Raw genomic sequence first — 23108 nt, 5'->3', positions numbered from 1 at the left:
ATCCTTCGTGGGACCTCCACCCCTCCAAACATGACGTACCTTGTTGCAAAGCAAGGGAACACGGGAATACATCCTCGTCTCCGCGTGCTATCGGTTATCTCTAACCGAACTCCTTACTTGTGATTTAACTGCACTTGTGAGAGCCTTCGTGCTCGAGTTAGTTGTATCCTCATATAGGTTGCTTCACCTAGTTTGCATTAGGCTCACCTTTATATTCCGCAAAGCCTAATATTGCAAAGAAAGAATTAAAACTTGTAGAAACCTATTCACCCCCCCCCCCCTCTAGGTTTACCATCTCTATACTTTCACCTTTAGCTAAACTTATTTCGCACAGTTAATTTTACATATGATCTTCCACCTCCAACCAATATTACGAATATGTTTGGTAATTGGTTAAATGGAGTTGATAGACAATCTAAAGTATTCATCCAAATTGGGATTTCTGCCTTATGTTGGCCTATATGGAGGGTGAGAAATGATCTTATCTTTAACAAAAAAAACAATCTTTTCACTTTTTGCAGGTTATCCATATGGTGTCACATTGGGTTCAGCTGTGGGCTCTGTTGTTACCGGAGGGGCAGCGGGATGCTATGGTTTCTGGATGCACACGGCTCCAGACGGTCTCTCATGATATCTTGTGCCAGGCTGACTGGCGGCATAATAGCAGGCTATGTTGATGTGTAGTCACTCTAGTTTTTATTTCTTTCGCTGGTTGATTCTTGTATCAATTCTGGACGATGTGTGATTTCTTATAAACATTGTTCTCATAACTTTTAAATAAAAAAGCCGTGTGCATCATCATGATGCAGAAGCCGAGGTTTTAATCCCCATTTCGAAAAAAAAAAACTAGACGAAAATGACCTAATCTTAAGAATAACCATTGGAAGGGGTAAATTTGATTATCTAGTAGTGAAGCTCTGGTACTCGAATTTATCAAGCTTCAATAGTCACTGTGGTTAGTAGTATGAGCTTGTTAATCTTAGATGAATCTCATTTATGGCATTCCAAAAATACTACTCGACGGAGAAATCCTTTAGAACAAACACTTAGACCATAGTAGATGGATCGATAAAATGACACTTTTTTCTGATTCATTATCTAGATGTACAAAGAAAAATATTCCGTGTTTTTTTAAGAACACTACACAACGCAGACGCTCAAAAACACGCACGTACAAACACCCCTATGAACGGACATACGCACACCCTACCTCTATGAGCACCTCCGAGGGACGGAGCCGGCATATCTTGAGGTTGATGAAGTCACCACTGGCGCCTCGCTGTTGACGGACACGTCACCTACCACTGAAAGCATAGCGCCGATTAAATCCTGAAATAAATCCAGGTAAATGCAAACACTCATGCCAAGTCTAGGACTATTTATTTCTACATGAAGCAAACCTTGTGGTGCAGGCATGCAGAAGGGTTACACAAATGATTTGAAAAGTATCCTTGAACATAATCCTGGTGAGAATTCAAATACAAGCTAGAGGAGGTAGGGTTGACACAATTAGGCTAGTTTGGCAACAAAGTATTAGGAAAAGTGAAGTATTACAAACCATAGTATTACAATCCAGAGGAGTATTTTGTGGCTGCCTTTGCATCCTCAGTGTCCTCTTCTGTACAAAATGTCAACAGTGAAAACGATGACAATATAATCTTCTGTGATATAAACTGTATTGTGAACACATAATCCAGAAAGTAACGCTAACGGGGGAAGAGAATTAAAATGCAACCTGGATCCTCAGGTGAGTATTTATGACTGTCTTCGCTATTTTTCTAGGATGGCTTGAGTTGCCCCATTCATATGTAGGAAATCTTTTGCTTCCCCATGATCTTGTGGTGTCACCACAGGAGCTATTCAAAATATCAACATAATCCACACCTCTTTGTTGAGCATTACATGTAACTTTGATGCCAGAATAGGAAACCATTTTTTCACAATAATCAGAATCAAGGACCAGAGAACAACAATGAGTCCTTTTCTATGTGATGTGCATTTATAAATACCTCCCGTCCACAGCGGAGGACTGTCTTATTCTTATGCTTGGAAACTTCATGGTTCTTGAGATCTGTCCTCCGAAATGATCTATGAATTTGTTTTATATGATCTGTAGAAAAAAATAGGGAAACATATATTGATATAAACACAACAATTTCATAGATTCCTACAATAATGACCAGAAAAAAAAGAAGATAATGCAATGTAAAAACTATGTTCTATAGACTAGTTAGAAATGAATTAACAAATGGAACTTCAACACATAATTAAGATTGAATATTACCAGTGCACGATTAACCTAGAAATTAGAACACACAATGTTAATCATCATCCTGAGCTTTGAAGTTCTTTCAGTACAATGTTTCAGACCTACATAATTAACTGCTTCTTTGGAATCCTAGAGTTTAACTAGAGACTTTGCTAGCAATAATGTTCTGAATGTATTCACTTCTGTGTGTTTGTTTAACACGGACAGAGGTACAATCAAGTTCATCCAACTAGTAGTAACACTCAGTGGCCATGTGCCTACGGAAACACTTCATCGTTTCATCCAAATGGAATACACATCTCTTGCACAAGATATCTTCATTTGGGATGCTAGTCCAGCCATGTCAGCTGAAATTTGTAGCTAATGTAAGTTGCACATCTAAAAAAGCAACTCTAAACATTAGCACAAGGGTAATCTCTCCTTCCCAGAGAGTACATATTGTTCTCCAGTTATGCAAGACTAACTATAATACATTTTACTCTTCACCCATTTTCTACTGGCTGTGTTCTTGTTTCTTCTACCTTCAAAAAAATAATATACGCAGAGTCTTTCTACTGAAAACTGTACATATAGCACAGCGAAGCTGCAATCTTGCCACCCTACACTATGTTTCTGCAGCAAGGAAGAAAAAGTGCAAAAATAGCAGCACTGCCCAGTAAATGGTGAAACAAAGCAAAGCAAGTAACTATGTTCTTATACGCTGATATCCAGCAACTTAGATTGTAACATTGAAGTGAACAGATGCACCTGATCTGTCCTTTCCTTGTTGCAAGTAGGATGTAGTGGAGAGAAGACAACTTACCTTTGCAAAAAAAAATCGATGAGCTAAAATAGCCATTCAGAGGACTCTCAAATGTACTGATACATATATATGTCGATTAAATGTATCACTTCCTTTGAAGTGGAAAGTTCAATTTCTAGAGGATTTCAGTCTTTGGCAGGCATGGATTCATGATCTGCATGCAGTGGCTCGACCTCATTCTCAAATGTTATTGTTTTTCGGCAATTTCTTATCATGTTTAACTTCCTCACTGCATTTTGCAACCTCCATTCAGGACTTTGATCCTTATATGAAGAAACAAAGCCCCTATCTTCTATATCATTGAGTAGTTTCTCTCCCTCCAGAATTCTGCCTGATGCATAGATGGCTCCAGCTATTGTGGTGTATGTTGTAAGGTTCGGTCGAAGTTGCTTAGATTTCATCTCTTCATAAAGATCTAATGCATCAGAAACACACTGATTCTTGCACAGACCTGTGATTAGAACATTATAGGTGACAACATCAATCTTCAATCTATACAACTCCATTGACCTTTTGAGGTCCAGAGCATCCACAATCTTGCCTTCTTTACACAGACCATGCATTAGGGTAGTGAAAGTAGCAATGGTTGGCACCAATCCTGCACGAATCATGCTACAGAAAACTATGATGCCCTCTTCAACCTTTCCACATTTACTAAGACCTCTAACAATTGAGCTTTCAGCAACTTCAGCTGGCACAACACCAAGAGCTGCCATTTCCTCTTTAAGCCTGAATGCTCCATTGATGTCCCCAATCCTGCATTTTGCATTGATTAACGCAATATAGTGTGTATGATTTGGTTCAACTCCACTTTCAACCATGTCCCGTAAAATATCACAACTCTGCTGCAACCAGTTTTTCCTGATTAATCCATTTATCATGGCACTGTATGCGCTGCTGCTAGGTGACATATATAACCGCTTCATACAGTTGAAAACCTGTAAAGCATTAGGCATCCTAGATTTTTCACTACATGTAGTTATGAGTAAGTCAAAATCTAACTTATCAGGATAAATGCCTTCTAAGACCATCTTTTCCAAGAACTTGACTGCAATTTCAATCATACCCTGTTTGGAAAGTCCAAGCATAAGCAAACGATATGTCACATTGTTTGGCCTAATCCCATTCCTTATCATATCTTTGTAGAGATAAATAGATCTTGATAAATGTCCCTTCTTGATGTGCCCATGCATAAGAATATTATAACTAGCTGGGTTTGGAGAAACCTCATTACGATGCATATCACAAATCATCATATCTACTTTATGTATCATTCCTGCCTTTAGGTACCCATTTATCATTGAGTTGTAGGCAATACAATCAGCATACATGCCTTCCTTGCATATGATCTCCTGGAACAGGTAGGAAGCAACCTTAAGTTGGCCTTCCTTGATCAAACCATTCAACAAACATGTATATGTAACAATATCTGGGACAAACCCTTTCTGCAACATCATCTGCAACAAGATGACCGCGGGTACAATTTTACCTTTTCTGCAAAAACCACTAAGAAGAATCGTGTAGGTATGGATGCCAGGTAGGAAGTTACTTGTAACCATTTTGTCACATAACTCCAGAGCTTCATCTAGTGTCCCATCTTTGCAGATCCCTAGAAGTAATGCATTAAAGGTTTTCTGATCAATTGCAGAAGGTATGTCAATAAGGCAGGCCATGAACTCCTTTGCTTGTACCAAGTGGCCTCCCTTGCATAATCCTCTAAGCAAATTCCTATATGTGTAAACATTTGGAGAACAACCATATCTACCCATATCATCATACACCGAGAATGCCTCATGCATGTTACCTTTGGTGCAGTAGTAGTCTATTATACAGGTGAAAGAGGCGACATCAAATGATATCTGCATCCTAGACATGTATTGTTTGAATTGCTCAGCCTGTGCAATCATTCCTTTTCCATACAACGAGCATAACAAAGTATTATGGATGAATGAATTGGCAGTTAGGCCCCTTCGATAGATGTCCACGAAATACTTTAGTGCTTCTCTGACATATCCAGCCTTACAACAATAGCAAACTAGAGTTGTATAAAGCACCTCATTAGGCAAAACTCCAGTTTTTTGCATCCTTGGCAAAATCTCTTTTGTTTCATCCAGCTTACCCATCTTGCACATACCATTAATCAATGCTGAGTAAGTAATAACATCTGGATTAATTCCATCAACAAGCATGCACTTTAATATTTGTTTGGCCTTAGAAACCACTCCTAGCTGACAGAAACCATCAATCAGAATAGTATACATAGTCCTATTGATTGTTGTACCACTTGCTTTCAGAACTTCAATAAGATTCATTGCATGTCCCAGCATGGAAGCTTTGCAATAACCATTCAGCATTGCACTGTAAGTTAATTCACTTGGTTTTACACCAGCAACTTGCATTTCACATAGAACTCTTAAAGCTTCATCAGTGGTCCCATTTCGGCAATACCCATCAATCAAGGTAGTGTAAGTAGCTAGACTTGGTTTCAGGCTCTGTTTCAGCATTTCGTTGAAGATATAGATAGCAAGTTTCATCTTACCTTCATCAAAGAAACCTTTGATCAAAGTATTATATGTACATTCATCAGGTGATAAGTTATCTTCCCTCATTCTTTTGAGCAAAAGGTAGGCACGTGCACTCCTCTTCATTCTACATAACTTAATTATCATGATGTTGTAAGTATATACATCTGGCTCTACAAAATTCTTCTCCATATCTTCTAAGACACACATGGCAGCCTTGAACCTTCCTTTCTTAACATACCAGTAAAGTATTGTATTATAAGTAACCACATTTGCTAAGGAGCAACTCTTCATATTTTGTAGCATAAGATTAGCACTTTTAAGGTTGCCCTCAAGGCACAGAGAATTCAGCACAATATTGCAAGTGATGACATCCAAAGGGAACTTCCGGGCCAGGCTTTCTTTTAAGAAGAACCAAACATGTTTTGATTCCCCAACTTCCACGAGAGCATTAATGACAGCATTGCAGGAAAGAGCTGAAGCCTTAAATCCACATGCATCCATAAATAAAATCGCCTTACTTGCATCAACAACTTTCTTTTCCTTCAGATATGCATTGATAAGAAGGTCAAAAATCATGGGACTGGAATCACAACGCGTGATGGTTCGCATAAGGGAGCTCAATATAGCACTGCAGGGGAATCCTCCCACAGCAAGATGCTTCAACACTGATATTGCTTGTGAATGCATTTGAGCTTGGATGAGGATATGAGCAGCCATGCAGTAAATATGGGTAATTCGCTCTAAGCCTGATAGGTGCACAATCGAGCCCAGTATCTTCAAGGCTACTTTTCCATGAACTTTGTCAAGCTTACCAAATTTGTACGCCATACGATTCAAGGTCTCCCAGTGATGCATAGTTAGGACGCTGATGATGCTACTCTCAAGTCCGTGAGCTAAAAGAGATAGCCAAAATCAATAGAGCAGAATCGATGCAACATCAACAGTCAAAACTACAGCGGTGTCAAATACCACTAGACTACTAGTATTGCACATGAGAAGCAACCAACAACAGTCAAACAGGTTAAACATGCAAAGAATTAGCTAGAGCCAACAGATATGTATTGAGTAGCACTTACACAGTGTAGCTCATTTTGTGAAATGAAATCTAATCAGTACAGTGAGTTATAGGTAAGCTGGAGGGCTTCAATGGCTAGGACTGGGAATTTAAACCATACCAAGATAGAACATTTCTTGTGCGGTTGTGCATAAAAATGCAAATATTTTTCATTTACTACTTCTCATTTACATGTTGCTAGCCATAGGTGCACGAATGACACTGGGGTTTCTGTAACATGCTATCTCGCCCAGTGATTCACCGTGCAAAAAGGCTATGCTGACTGCTGACAAACTGGTACGCCTAGTAAGAGCAATTTTAATAGTAGAGCCAAGGGTTGGCCATAAGCCATTGCCATGTCATCTATAACAGAGTAATAGACATTGCCAGAAGCAAGTAATGAGCATTAATTGGTTATTCTAAAAGAACTAGACCTGTTATCACATATATATTTTTCTTGCTATCTTAGTTCCTTCTTTAACTATAAAGGTATATTGGCCCTAAATTTCATGCAGTTCAATCTGCACATGCTTAAACACACACTTGCAAACTAGTTATTGGATGAAACAATGGAATCGGGATAACATGTATGAGCTGATTGTACACTACGTCCATAATAATATAGTGAGACCGAATCCCCCAGGTCACGGAGCTCTGCAGAGAAAACAATAAGTGCAGCTAACAGGCATTTCCACAAGCAGGTTCGGTGTGTTCCAGTAATCAGGTTCACTCTTATTCGTTCGCACCGGGATTAATTGGATTGCTTGAGAAGGTTTTACCTGTGGTGGTGGCGCCAATCCTGGTGTGCGCAGTCTGCCTGGAGCGGGAGGGGAGGCGGGAAGAGTAGAGCGCGTGGGTGGCCGCCACCTTGGAGTCGAGGATCCTGCGGCGGTAGGACGAGGAGGCCAAAGAAGACGACATGGTCAAGTGCTCGGTAGGCGCGCGGGGCGGCGCGCAACGCTGAGGAGGAGCAGCTAGCTAGGCGGCGTAGCCGGTCTGGGAGGAGCAAGAAAAGCTGGGCTGGTTCGTCCTTGAACCTAAGCCTAGGCGGCGCAATTGGGGGGATGGCGGAGTCGGCGAGGGAGATGGACTAGGCAGGCAGAGGGGATGATTGTGGTGTGCGGAAGCGGACGGGCGTGGCCGGCGGCGAGGCTGTAGCAGAGAGATCAAGGGGCGGCGGTGGTGTGTCGGGAGGTTAGGGACGAGCAGGACATCAACTCACGGGAGAATTAGCCTATGGTTTTTCCCTTTTGTTAATGGGTAGAATTTTTTTTTAAACACAGTAAATTACAGACACTCACACATACGCGCACATACTCACCCTTATGAACGCACGCACATCCTATCTCTATAAGTACCTCTAAGAGACTGCTTTGAAGAAACTGATCCGGTGGATCTCGAGATTGACGAAGCCACAAATGTCTCGCTGTCGACGAAAACGTCGAAAATTCCGCCTTTATGAGACGAGACATCAAAGTGTTAAATCTGGGATTTAAACTTTGGTGGGCTACCCCTCCTAACCATCCAACCATATGCTGTTTCTTTTATTAACGGGTAGAGCTGATAATCCTTCGCAGGCTTAAATTCTGCTTAAATTCTTTCCAGCCTCTTGCTTCCCTACGTGACACGGTCCATTTTGTTCCAAAAGTTAATTGTCGTAGAAAAAAATCTTCCAATTTTGCTTCATTGATTCACCTAAAATAAAAATATATATAATAAGACCAGCTGATACGAAACTTGCTGGAGACCTCATGAGAGATCTCGTCAGAAACTTTGTAGCAAAAACTTTACAGTACTAAAGCCGAACTGACCTCACTAGAGACCATGTAAAAAAAGTTGTACTAAAATAGCAAAACTGTTGAACATTTACAGCACACCATTTATATTATTGTAGCATCCTTATAACATCGTCAACTACTTTGTAACACAAATGACCTTTGCAGCTAAAGTAGAACGCCTTTGCAGCTCCGACGAAACACATTTCTTTTGGTGTCCAAATGTAATTTTGTGGGCGATATATTCAATATATTTCTTTGTTTTATTGTTCTATCTAATGATATTTCTAATGAGAATCCATTATTTTCTGTATACGCCCCAATTTTGCTTCTTATGAAGTATTTATCATAAAATGAGAACAACACATTATAGTCTCGGACGCAACAACACTAAGCAAGATCATCATCTTACTTACATGGCAAAACTCGGCATAGTTTAAAGAAGCCGGCTGGTATTAGGTGAGCATGGACAAATAAGTCAGCCAAATACTGATTTAATAATTCTCAGTATTCGCACCCTCGGTATTTGGCTGGTATTACGCGAAAGCATCAAAGTTATTAAATCTTACAGGCTGCTATGCACACTACCAGTCACCGGCGGGCTCAACCCTCCCTAAACCTGGGCACGTGCTCAGGCTTCCGGCAAGCATCGTAGCTTATTTTGATCAAAATTTAATTAAAAAATTGATTGGGTTTACAATGTGTCCAAATTTGATGAAAATCTTAGGTCCGTCGCTGCTACCAATCTACTAGAATATGAAACTGCAGTTCTAGCAAAGATTATGAAATGGAAAACGCTTCCGATCCGGCGACCGATCGCTGGCCAGCGATCGGTGGTCGTCGCTCTCTCCCGCGCGGCCCATATAGGCCTGGTTTTTCGGCCCAAAACTGGAGTGTTGCTTTTAAAAAAAAATGTGCAGTGTTGTTTCCAGATTTGTAACAATTAGATAAAAATTTGTTGTAAACTCACACGACATAATTTGTAAGATTTTTCTAAGTGATATGTTACGAAAATGTGTGTTTCTTGATATGTTGTAAACGGATGACTTTTTTGTTATAATTATTTGTGATTTTTGGTGTAATTGTTTTAGTCATGGACACTTTTTTTTCGTAGAGATGTTGTATACGTTTGTTAGTTTTGTAACTATTGCGTATAAAATTTATAAAGAAAGCATGTAAGAGATGTTGTGATGTTTACCTGGGCGTTTGCCATAATTTTGTTGTTGTAATCGTCTATAATTTTTGGTAAAATACTTGGTGATTTTTATTGTAATTAAATATATAGAAAATGTGTTATTGTTTAACCAATTTTTCATAGTCACGAACACATGTTTTTTGTTGTTATAGTTTTTGATTTTTTATTGTAATTGTTGTCAATTTTTGTTGTAAACCAACATGTAGAGAAAATAGTTGTTAATTATCCATTTTTTATAACATTTACATTTTGAATTTTTGTTGTGAATATTTTGTTGTAATAGTATATTTTTTCTGTAAGCGGGGTGAGGATTTTGTTGTAATACTCGTTATGACTTAGATCCGTCGTCGGGTGGCATTTTTGTTGTAAATATTGAGGATGTCAGGCCCAAAGGGATATAACTTTTCAGTTTAACTGGGGAAGAGAAGGACTGCGGGTTGAGTTTCCAAAAACTAGGGGGCAAAACATAAAAGTTACATTACGGTTGATTCTGGACGTCGGATCTTGATCCGTCGGAGCGGAGGACGACCGATTTCTCTCCCTTTTTCAGGCGACCGACGGTCAGCGTCGCCCTTATGAAATTGTATTGGTGCGGAAACCTCCACGACTGTAAGCCGTCGGACACTTGGAAAATCAGAAGACTACCGCATGTGATTATTCGGTGTTTCCACTCTGCAAAGTTTATTCCACGCGGTAGAATTTCTGGCATGTAATATTGCTGCAGTTGGATTTCTGGAGGGGTAGGTGCTAGATGAAGTTAGGCTGGTACTACACGTGTCCGTGGCCAAATACTGAGTGTGTGCGAGCGATCCCGCGATCTGCAGTGAGAAGTTCTAGACGACAGTGTCGAATGACCAATTTTTGCAGACATCCGAACATGAAAAAGACTCTTCGTCTAGTTCCCGATGTCATTCAAGCCCAGGAACCTGAACTCCTGATATTTTAGCTTCCCATCCGAAGAACATGTTCAGAGCAATGATAGTGAACTTTTTACCTTTTCCTTTGTCTTTGCAAAATTTACTGTTAGCTGAGAACTTTCCATTCGTTGTATGCTAGTACCTTTTATATCCTGGCAGTAGATGCATATGTACATGTTTTATTGGACGAAGCCTATTTATTATTTTTCTCGTGACCATTGGCAGGGAGCATGCGGTTTCATTCATATGGTCAATTTAATCCTCTTGTGTATTCCTGGATCTAGTGTTTTTGAAGCATCCAAGTTAAAGTCAGTGCGGTTTGGTACCATCTTATAAATCTTAACTTTTCAATGCAACAGTAAAAAAACAATCTGAATTCATTCCACCTAAAAACCAGATCTGTCCTTACCAACAAGATCCTTAGTGTGGCAAGCAAGTATGTGAACATAGATCATTCTATTTCAAGACAACAATTTGTGGTACAACAAGAAGAACAAGAAAAATAAACCATCCGAACAAGAAGTTACCACAAACTAAAAAAATCACCGTGCATGCGCTAAACAAGATACCAAAACACGTCGCAATACCACACATGTCTAAGCACATTGAAGCCTATGACCTTGGATTCGAGCCTTACATCCATTGTTGTCCTTGCCGAGTAGCTTGAACCCGGGAAAAAACGTGTTCGAGTCGATGTCGTTGAAGGCCTCGATTTCCTGCTCTTCTATCGCAGTCGCGGTGGTTTTCGATTTTCCGGCTGCAGTACAACCACCGGTGGCGAGAAGGGAGAGGAGAGGGCTGGTGAAAAAGGCGGAGAGGGTGGTGAGGGGATTTATGGCGCGCTTTTTCGATTCGTCGCAGCCTCTCCCGCTCTTTTCGACGCATGCACGTTTTTTCCCACATTGCGCTCTGGATGCGGAAGAATGGTGGAATCGAGTGTGCCTCACAGGCTTATTTTTGCCTACATCTGGTCTGCTTACATAAACATGCTATGCATGAAATTTTTTCGAGTGGTCTACCAAACGCACGAATTTTGGTACAGCTCAAGCGAGAAAGGACTTCGCAAGCAACCAACCACGCTCCTAATCTTCAAGCAGGCCACGGAAGCAGAGAAGGCTGATGGACACGGTGCAAGTGACAAAAACTAGGGCAGCACTAATGATGTACATATACTTATGTGTACGTACTGGGTTTCTACAGGAAATCACTCTGCTGGCCACCTCCGTAGGGGTCCAGTGCACCGCTGATTTCGGACAACACAACATCGGCTTCACTGCATGGACTCACTCGTGCTCGTAAGCGACGAGCAGCGCCGCAGTCTCGTGGGAGTACACAACTCGCGGACTGACCCAACACGCTACTGGAGTGAGAAGCTCATCACGACACTAGGAGAGGAAACAGGTCACCATCCAATACATGAAGGGCTTATCTATGAATTCCCAAAGCCTCCCATCCCAAGCCCATGACCAGGCCGGGCTGCTAATATTTTCATCTCACGTTTAATGGTCAGGTTCAAAACATGGGAATGATTTTCTTCTCTCTTGATTCGTGCATTTTCCGGAAGGAATTGTTGTATGATGTCTTTTTATACCAGATACGGGGGATGCTCACCAAGTTTTATTGAATGACCGCTACTTATTAGTTGTCTCATGGCAGTTGGTAGGGAGCATGTGGTTCCACTGAAGGTTACTTCAATTATCTAGTAGTGAAATTCTGGTGCTCGAGTTTATGAAGCTTGGATGTCAATTCCACTGCTCAAGTTTATAAACCTTTTTTTCCATCCATGCAGGAAAGTTGCATGTAATATATTACTGCAGTAAAGAGAGTCCATGTCGGCCAAAGGACAAGGCGGATTACAACAAAGAGAAGGGAAGAGTATGTGTAGAGTCGACCGACCAAAAACTAGAGTGAAACAGAACGGAACCTTCCCTGACGACCGCTACCTGAAACCAGGACCAAATAAGCCCTACTAGCGACCGCCCACTGTCGAGCCTCCAATTTGATGTTGTTGATGCAATGCTGAATGGGTTTATAATTATTTTTAAACACTCTTCCATTCCTCTCCCCCCAAATGCTGCAAGCCACTAGCACCGTAAATTTTGTCTGTAGACTGTCTCCACCAGCTGAGTAGATTCTCATCTAAGGCTGGCACCAAATGATGCGATTTGCGAATGACCCAAAACACACAAACAAATGGGTGTTTTGCATCCTCCTCTGCTGAGTTGCAGTATATGATGGGCACCCGTACCCGTACCCAAAACACACAAACAAATACAGAAAGGCTCCCGTACCCATCTCCTCCCGCACCCGCACGGCGGCGCCGCGCCGGGTGGCCCCCCAGCGACTCCCCTCCTCCTCCTCCCCAGCGGCACCCCTCCTCCCGCCGCCGCTGCCTGAGGCGTCGCCGTGCAAAGCCCTGGAGGCGTGGCGGCGGCGGCGATCCGCATCGGGCTGTCGACGGCGGTGCCATGGAGCGGCGGCGACCAGAGGAGGGAGAGGATCTCCATCGTTTGGCGGGCGGCGGCGGTGGTTCGGGTCCGATCTGGGTCCTGGTGGGCTCGGGTGGGCTGCGATCATACTGGTGCGGTCACAACGATGCCGGCTTCGTGCAGGTTTCTAGAACAGATTCTACACTCAAATTGTTGCATAAATAAACATCGTTATTATCCAACACAACCTAAGGCTAAGTCTTGATTTTTCCTATACCTTTTGTACAAGGAAAACAACAAGTAATCACATTTCAACAAGTAATCACATTTCGAGAACATGCTGGAAAAAATCGTTGTGGTAGACCTTGTCCTGGTCCGCCTCCATGAGCACGCGGCCGAAGAGGTGGGTGAGTAGGTCGATGCCGCTGGGCTGTGGGTGACCATCTGATCGAACACAAACGGAGCTTCGTCGAGGTGGCCCGTGCTAGCGATCGACCAGCGGCGGCCGGGGGATGAGGAGAAGTTGAGCGCCACAACCTCGCCGGAGGCGCCGCATGACACGCCCATCCAGAGGTAGCGCGCTGTCTTTCCCCATCCTCGCTCGCCTCCTTCATCAACGTAGCCCGCTGAGAACTCCCGGCCAGCGCACCCTCCCTCGCTGCGGCGGAGGACGACCGTAGCCCGCTCCGCCTAGCCGCCGAATACCGCCACGGCCATCTGGGACGTCCGCGCCATGCTGCATCCGCTCAACCTGGACGAGTCCCGCATCGTCGTGCTCGGAGCTCGCGGCAGCTACAATGAAGGAGGAGAAGGTGGCGGGGCGCGCGGGTGCTGCCACCGCGCCGACGGCGAGGTGGGACAGGAGGAAGGGGTGGTGGTGCAAGAGGAATTAGGTACTTTATCATTAACAATTTAGCGCAGTTTGTTTTAATTATTTGAAAACAGTTTCTATGGATGGTACGAGGCTGATAGACGGGGTCCACATCCTGCCATGTCGGCGAATACATTGTTGTACGGTGAGTCAGTGACCTAGATGAATATCAAGCCGTATTTAGTTACCATATATCACGTATTTCTAAAGTCGATGACCATATCGATTTGCCTCTCCAAGTTTTGGTACCGCAAACTCCACGATTGTAAGCCGTCGGACACTTGGAAAATCAGGAGACTACCGCATGTGATTATTCGGTGTTTCCAATATAGAAACACTCCGTAAAGTTTATTCCACATGGTAGAATTTCTTTGGATGGTCTGTAATATTGCTGCAGCTGGATTTCTGGAGGGGTAGGGGACACAACTCTCCGGTGGTAGATGAGGTTAGGCTAGTACTACACGTGTCCGTGGCCAAATACTGAGGGTGTGCGAGCGGTCCTGGGATCTGCAACGAGAAGTTCTTGAAGAAATTGTTGAATGGCCAATTCTTGCAGACATCCGAACATGAACAAGACTCTTCGTCTAGTTCCTGATGTCATCCAAGCCCAGGAACCTGAACTCCTGATATTTTAGCATCACATCCGAAGAACATGTTCACAGCAATGATAGTGAATTTTTGTATCTTTCCCTTTGTCTTTGCAAAATTTACGGTTAGCTGAGAACTTTCCGTTCGCTGTATGCTTCTTTTTATTTCATGGCGGTGGGTGCACATGTACATGTTTTATTGGGCGAAGGCTATTTATTATTTTTCTCGTGGCCATTGGCAGGAAGCATGCGGTTTCATTCATATATGGTCAATTTAATCCTCTTGTGCGTTCCTGGCTCTAGTGTTTTTGAAGCATCTTATAAATCTCAACTTTTCAATGCAACAGTAAAAAAACCCAATCTGACATGCATTCCACCTAAAAACTAGGTGTGGCCTTACCAACAAGATCCTTAGTGTGACAAGCAAGTATGTGAACATGGATCATCGTATTTCAAGACAACAATTTGTGGTACAGCAAGAAGAACAAGAAAAATAAACCATCCGACCAAGCTGTTACCGCAAACTAAACAAACCTACCGTGCATGCGCTAAAAAAGCAACCAAAATTCTTCGCAATACCGCACATATATAAGCACATTCAAGCCTATGACCTTGGATTCGAGCCTTACCGCTCAGGGTGGGCATTCGGTTTTAACCGAAATTTCGGTTCGGTTTTTGCGGTTTTTGAATAAATTCGGTTTTCAAAAATGATAACCGAAATTGGCATGAAAATTTAGGAAACCGAAGATTCGGTTAACCGACAAATTCGGTTCGGTTTTCGGTTAAAACCGAATGAACCTACTCACTTGAACAAATAGTAGGCATCACCGAAGAAAGCAAATTGTGATTGACATATCAACACAAGAAGTATCAACTACGCAAGAAATCGACAAATGAGCACCAATCGTGGAGGGATGCTATTTGGTAGCTTGCGGCACTCGTGGTACAGGTGCATCACTCGTGAGCGATTAAAAGGGGTAGCTAAGACTTTGAGCGACGTGTTCTATTATGCTGGCTTCACGCTATATTCAGAAAAAGCTAGTACATCAAAGACCAAAGGCATACATTGAATGAACAATTTTTGGAACATCAAACGCAATTGGGCTTCTATGGAATGATCAGTTTATGCACAAATTGATGGTAGGTTACTCAATTCGGTCTATTCGGTCTTGTTCGGTTGGTGGGGCTAAAAACCGAATTCTACCAAATTTAATTCGGTTAGTATAAATGGAAACCGAAAAAATAGCGGTTAATGGAAAAAACCGATATTCCGGTTAGTTCGGTTTCGGCTTCGGTTCGGTTTTCGGTTTCATGGTTTTTATGCCCACCCTGACTTACCGCTATTGTTGTCCTTGCCGAGTAGCTTGAACCCGGGAAAAAAAGTGTTCGGGTCGATGTCGTTGAAGGCTTGCTCGACGAAGGCCTCGATTTCCTGCTCTTATGTCGTTGTCCCGGTGGTTTTTGATTTGCCGGCGGTAGTACAACCTCCGGTGGCGAGAGGGGAGAGAAGGGAGAGGAGAGGACATGAGAGTGAGAGGGGAGAGAGAGCGGTGAGGTGATATATGGCGCGCTTTCTCGATTCGTCGCGGAGTCTCCTGCTCGTCCTGAAGCGTGCACATTTTTTTTTTGAGACAAACCAACTAGCCTTTATTCATTAATCAAAATGTTTACAGGGATGTTGACAGAATAAGGCATGACCAGCCACAGGTGGCGGCTAGCTTCGAGAGTAAGAGCATGTCTAGCTAGCTAGATTGTGAGCTTCATAATTGTGAGCTCTTCCTTCATAGGCAAAATTACAATGAATAAACTGTGTAGACCGGGCATGAATCTCTGGTATAACAGCACCATACTTTCCTAAACTTCCTTCCTTCACATCTGTTATCACCTGCTTGCAATCCGAAGCAACCTGGAACCGGTTAAGAATAAGATCATCTGCCAATGCCAACGCTTCCCGGCATGCCAGTGCTTCAAGAATTGTCGGGTCAGTGATTCCATTGAACACTACAGCCGATGCACCCATATACACCCCATCGCTGCTACAACAGAAGGCAACAACAACACCCTTCGCACTAGACTTCGACACCGCAATGTCCACGTTAATCTTTGGCATGGCTGAGACCGGGGGAATCCAACTCCGTTGAGCTCCTGGAGGTTGCACTTGATCTCTGATGGTTGGCTGTTATTTCCCCGCATCTAACGTTTTGAGTTCATCAAGAAAGGAGGTCACAAAACCGTGAGTGGATAAAGGACTCTGACATATATCTTCATGAATGGCCTTCCTCCTCGCCGTCCAAATAGCCCAGAGTGTGACAGCCATTCTAGTGAACTCATCATGTGGCACTGTCTCCATCATATGAAATAACCAATTCCTTGCATTCGATTCACGGCATGCAATCATGTGCTCCACCATAAGCTCATCCGACAGCATCTAGACGCTATTAGCCATATAACATTCGATGAGAGAATGTCTCCAGGAATCACCAGCCCCACACAGAGCACATGCTCCAGTTCTAGACATATTCCGATGCTCCAAGATATCAGCAGTTGGCAAGGATTGTTGGGCCAACCTCCATAGAAACACTCTAATCTTTGACGGCACCTTAGTTTTCCATAGCGAGCACCATCCCTTCATCACTGAATCTGAATTTGAGGACCCCGGATTTCCTTCATAATAATTCTCCCAGTTGAGTATTTATCATCATTCTATACACAGATCGGAAAGAAAAATACCCTTTGAATCATAATTCCAAGCCCAGAAATCTGGCTGTCATCTCGTGCACAAAGGTATATTAAGGATAGCATTAGCGTCCATAGGGAGAAAACAAGCTCTGATCAATTCTTCCTTCCAAGTCGCCGAAGTCTCATCAATAAGCCGAGAAACCATCTGTGACGGGTTCGCCATCAGTGACACCACCGGATTTAATATATTCTCCCGGGGAAGCCAATTATCCGCCCATATGTTAGTGGAATTGCCATCTCCAATACGCTTTATTAACCCTTGTACTAGGATATCTCTACCATCGAGAATTGATCGCCAAATCAGAGATGGATGAGCTCCAAGTTGTGCATCCAGAATAGTTCCATTGGGGTAGTAAACCGCCTTAAGAATACGAGTACTGAGAGATGTAGGGACCTGCAACAACCTCCAAGACTGACGCGCAAGTAGGCATAGGTTAAACAGCTCCAAGTCTCTGAAACCAAGTCCACCGAGGTGTTTTGGCTTGGTCATTTCTTCCCAGGATACCCAGCATGGCTTCCTTTTGCCCTCCTTACTGCCCCACCAAAATTGTCGGATCAAAAAATTGATGTGATCGCAAAGACCCCGGGGCAGCCGAAAACATGCCATAGAGAAAACTGGAATGGCCTGGGCTACAGATTTAATCAAAACCTCCTTCCCACCAGCGGACATAATCTTCTCCAACCACCCTTTTACCTTGCTCCGAATTCTATCTCTAAAGAATTTGAAAGTACCGTATATTGATGAACCCACATCTGTAGGCATCCCCAAGTACCTTTCATTAAGTGCTTCACTCTCAACATGGAGAATATGCTTGATTTTATCTCTTCTAGCCCGTGGACAACCCTTTGTGAAGAAAATTGATGACTTGTCTCTATTTATACGTTGATCAGAAGATTGACAGTAAACTTCAAGAAGACCAGACAACTCCTCCGCTCCCTCTCTACTACCTTTAAAAAACAGCAGGCTGTCGTCCGCAAACAAAAGATGATTTACTGGAGGCGCCGATGGAGCCACCTTAATACCACCAATCTGCGACGATTGATCATGAAATTTTAACAAGCATGGAAGGCCCTCTGCTGCCAATAAAAATAAATAGGGTGAGATAGGATCACCTTATCTAATCCCCCGTGTAGGTTTGAAACTATCAAGTTTGGTGCCATTAAAGAGAACCGAGAAAGACACCGATCTGACCATGCCCATGACCACATGAACCCATTGCTGCGCAAAACCCAGCTTCAGCATTATAGCTTCCAAATAGTCCCACTCAACACGATCATAAGCCTTCATCATATCTAGCTTTAAAGCACAGTAGCTATTATTCTTCGATCTATTCCTTTTCATAAAGTGTAGACACTCAGATGAAGAAATAATATTATCTGTTATAAACCTTCCAGATACAAATGCAGACTGCTCCTCTGATATAATTTTAGGCAGTATCATTTTCAATCGGTTGGCCATAACCTTGGAGGAGATTTTATAGAAGACATTGCACAAGCTAATTGGACGGAATTGAGACAGAACTGTTGGATTCTTAACTTTTGGTATAAGCACTGAACATGTTTCATTAATACTCTTAGCGGTCTCATTACCTTGAACAGTGCTCAACACTGCATTTGTCACCTCCTTGCCACATACATCCCAGTGTCTCTGAAAAAAATGAGCTGGGAACCCATCAGGTCCTGGAGCTTTGGTTGGAAACATCTAAAACATCGCCGTCTTGACCTCATCTTGGGTGAATGGTGCGGTCAGACCATCATTCATGGTTTGAGTAACCTTCCTTGGAACATGGATAAGAACTCTATCCATATCCAGTACTCCCTCCGATTGATATAGATTCTTATAAAAATTTGAGGCCATCTCCTGAATTTCCGACCTATCCTCCGACATAGAACCATCCCGACGCTCCAACGCTTTTATCAGGTTCTTTCTTCTCCTCATACTTGCTCTATGGTGGAATAACTTTGAATTTTTATCTCCATGGGATAGCCATTCAACTCTGGACCTCTGCCTCCACATCATCTACTCGCGGTGATATAGTTCCACCAATCGCTCCTTTATTTTTAGTTCTCTACGGCTAGGGCCAACACGTGACGGCACATTCCGCAGCTGCTAGCTCCTGGTCCCGTTTCAGCTCCTTTATTTCTTTGCGTACACTTCCGAAAGTCTCAGTTCCCCACTTCCCCAAATCAGAAGCTAGGCCCAGGAGTTTGTTCTTTACTGACTCCACTGATGGCTCGCCCGGCAATCCACCCCAGGAATTTGATATTGTAGGTTTTAGATCATCATGCCTTTCCCACATTGTCTCATATCGGAATGAAGGTATAGGTCTCCCACGTCCAATTTCCTCTTCAGTCAAGCGAAGCAGCAAAGCACAGTGATCCGATGTTGATACATCGATATGTGTTACACAGGCCATTGGAAACTGGGCTCCCCATTCTGCCGAACCAAGCACACGGTCAAGCCTTACTCTTGTATAAGTACCTCCAGTAACCTTCTTCTCCCACTTCCAGAAGTGCCCCTTGTAGCCGAGGTCGATCAGACTGCACAGGTCCACCGCATCCCTAAAACCCTGCATCTGATTCAAAGAGCGAGTAACCACACCCTAGTGCTCTTCCGTCCGAAGCACTTCATTAAAATCTCCCAGACATAGCCATGGTAGTGAGCTACTGCTGCTAATATCCTTCAAAGTATTCCAGGTCTTGTATCTTTCTGAGGTTTGAGCTTCACCATAGACATTGTTCAACCTCCACTGATTACTGCCCAGACCCAAAACAAAAATATCAATATGATACTGAGAGTAACCCAAAACAACAACTTGTATTTCATTATTCCAAAAAATCCCTAAGCCACCACTTCTACCACCACTACTTACAGCGAAAGCAAAATCAAAACCTAACGAACCAGCCAAGGCCTCCACCCGTGCCTTACTTATTTGTGTCTCTTGGATACATAAAATAGAGGGAGCAAAATTAGTGACAAAGTCACGCAGCTCTTTGACTGTCGAGGCATTGCCCGCTCCTCGACAGTTCAAGCTCATAACACTCATTGAGACGGGCGGCGCCCCTCCCCGAAAGCAAAATCAAAACCTAACGAACCAACCAAGACATCCAACCTGACCTTAACTCGGTAGAAATTGCCCTCAAAACCAAACGAGTTGCTCTTCGACGTCTTGAACTCGCCGACGTTAGAAGCCAACGCCTTCACCACGGGAGCATAGCCAATGGGGAGATCATGAATCTGGATCCATATATCAATATGGTCGAGCTTAATAGACGAAGGTTTAGAGAACCCATCGTACAGAGCCATGAGCACTGAATTTCCCCTGAACGCCCACGGGCCTCCTTCAGTCACCTTCTCCCAATCGCCTAAGCACGCAAACTGGAAGATATGGAAATTGCTCTCCAGGGTTTTGGTCTTAGCATCCCTTGCCAGATCCCATGCAGACTTCATGTTCTTGAAGAACCAATATGCCGAGTACTCGCTCTCAGTATGTACCTTGGCTATGATCATCCACCGAGTCGCCTCCTCCGGCGGCGGATCTTCCGCTTCAAAAACAACATCATCCAGGTCCTCCTCCTGGAGTCCCAACTGCTTCATCATCCGCTCGATCCCACCATCGCCATCAGCAGACGATGACCCTTGCTCTTCCATCGACATGGATCAACCACGGCAATACAATCTGAGAAACCCTAATCTCCCACCCTAGAGAAACCTTGCTCCAGAGCGATCTGCAGCAAGCGTAGTCTGGATGGGAGAGAGGGAAGAGATAGAACTCAACGCCGGCCTCCGCCGCGATAGGATCGCCAAACCCTAACGTGAGGGAAAAGTTGTGCCACAATTTTGGTGGGAGTACACGTACAACTCGCGGACTGACCCAATATGCTGCTGGAGTGAGAAGCTCATCGCGACACTAGGAGAGGAAACAAGTCACCATCCAATACATGAAGGGCTTATCTATGAATTCCCAAGACCTCCCAAGCCCATGACGACCGGGCCGGGCTGCTAATATTTTCATCTCACGTTTAATGGTCAGGTTCAAAACATGGGAATGAATTTCTTCTCTCTTCATTCGTGCATTTTCCGGAAGGAATCGTTGTATGATGTCTTTTTATACCAGATACGGGGGGATGCCCACCAAGTTTTATTGAATGACCGCTACTTATTAGTTGTCTCGTGGCAGTTGGCAGGAGCATGTGGTTCCACTGAAGGTTAGTTTAATTATCTACTGTAGTGAAATTCTGGTTCTCCAGTTAATGGAGCTTCAATGTCAATTCCACTGCTCAAGTTTATAGACCCTCATTTTCCAATAAGGAAAGTTGCATGTAATATATTACTGCAGGAAAGAGAGGCCATGTCGGCCAAAGTACAAGGCGGATTACAACAAAGAGAGGGGAAGAGTAAGGGCATCTCCAGCGGCGCGACGCATTTTGGACGCCCAAAAGTGGTCGCGAGCCCCGTTTGCGTCGCCCCGCGGACATATTTTGTCCGCACGTCCGTTTGCGTCTGGGTGTGCGTCCACCGGGGCGACGCATTTTTAGATTTGCAACATATTTGAAAGTAATATAGTAGTACATTGAGATAGCATAGAAACATCTCTACTATATAAAAAGGAGGAACTTCCTCCGTTTTCTGCCATCATCTTTCGTCAACCATCGCTAATCCTATCACTAATCCCAAATGGGCCATAATGGGCCGCATCGCTACATCCTAATCCCACCGAACCATTCCGGACGGACAAAAAAATCGGACATATCCCGTGCGTTAGCATACCGGAGAGACAAAAAAATCGGAGACATAATCATCTTACCATATAACCATCTTACAATCAGAGGCATTTTGTTTATTGCCATCATAACCATCTTACCTAAATGTCCAGCGTGTAAACAAAAATAGGAAACCACATAAGCATTCCAGGAAAGTCCAGCGCATAATCACCCCCCACAGAATAGGAAATCGCAACATTAATTCATCCTGCATTCCAGGAAAGTGCACACAACATTTCAGGGATCTATCAACACACCATTATGTCAGGTAAAAGAAAGAAAACCGCAACATTTCAGGGATCAATCACATTTCAAAGGAAACTCCATCATTGCGAGATCAACCATATCGGTACTTGCCTGAAACCATAGAATCCTAAAGCATGCATATAAAGGGTACCCTGCACCATTGTTATGCGAGAGAACTCCTGGAATCATTTGGGAGAGTAAAGGTACATAACCACGCCTCTTGGCTGTATGCAGTTTTCAAACTGTTGTTTCGTACCTTTTCTCGATTTGTATTTTATTATCATGCGGATCATCAGGGAAACTGGAGATGCACTTTGTTTGAAGAACTTCCCCATCAGGAAATAGCGGATCACTAGGTAAGATATCAAATTGTATGTATTTTACTCTCATGCGGATCACCGGTTGTATGCACTTTGTGAGAATCTGCGAGTAATCATGGTTTGAACAAATCATTATAGGATAACTTGTCTTTCAGATCATAATGTTTTAATAGTTCACTAATACCAATCTGATAGATACTTGAGGTTTCATGCTTTGAGATAGGAATTATCTTTCGTCGATCTGTTAACAAAGCTAGGAGGCCCAGAGTGTGAGGTCATAATGCGTGTAGCCTAATCAATGTTTCCTGTTACATCTAGAGAGTAACCTGATTTATAGAAAATATATACCCGATCAAAGTATTTTTTTTTGTTCATTTGCAGGTTTTGATCAGATCGAACTACATAATTTAAGAATGAAAGTGGTCTGATGTTGATGCTAGGCATAAGCGAGTAACTATTTTTTCATCTAACCACATCCGTAGCTATAATTTCCCTTCGCTGTAATGTAATAAAGCATGGGATGGCTTAACTTTGTTTGCAATTTGCTTTCTTCGCTTTGCTATTCGGAGCTGAATGTATTTGAAAATGGTTTTCAATAGCTACGGATTCACTTTA

The 23108-nt window shown here is 43.1% G+C and overlaps 1 protein-coding gene across 1 annotated transcript; it reads right to left on the bottom strand.

The window, feature by feature from the left end:
- Window positions 1–2136: 2136 nt before the first annotated feature.
- On the bottom strand, window positions 2137–7571 carry LOC124696802 (pentatricopeptide repeat-containing protein At5g55840-like). Its single transcript, XM_047229471.1, has 2 exons — window positions 7430–7571; window positions 2137–6489 (listed from the first exon to the last, which is right to left on the bottom strand). Exons 1-2 carry the CDS (start codon window positions 7569–7571, stop codon window positions 3197–3199), a joined length of 3435 nt encoding a protein of 1144 aa, XP_047085427.1. The 3' UTR covers window positions 2137–3196.
- Window positions 7572–23108: the final 15537 nt, after the last annotated feature.

The sequence above is a fragment of the Lolium rigidum genome, chromosome 3, assembly GCF_022539505.1.
Source record: "Lolium rigidum isolate FL_2022 chromosome 3, APGP_CSIRO_Lrig_0.1, whole genome shotgun sequence".
NCBI classification, from domain to species: Eukaryota; Viridiplantae; Streptophyta; class Magnoliopsida; order Poales; family Poaceae; genus Lolium; species Lolium rigidum.
Note: the sequence above shows the minus strand (reverse complement) of the source record. Positions and strands in the feature narration are given on the sequence as shown.

Coding starts and splice junctions, on each gene's coding strand:
- LOC124696802 (XM_047229471.1), bottom strand. CDS start 7,571: ATGTCGTCTTCTTTGGCCTCCTCGTCCTACCGCCGCAGGATCCTCGAC. Junction 6,490..7,429: donor GATTGGCGCCACCACCACAG/GTAAAACCTTCT, acceptor TATCTCTTTTAG/CTCACGGACTTGAGAGTAGC.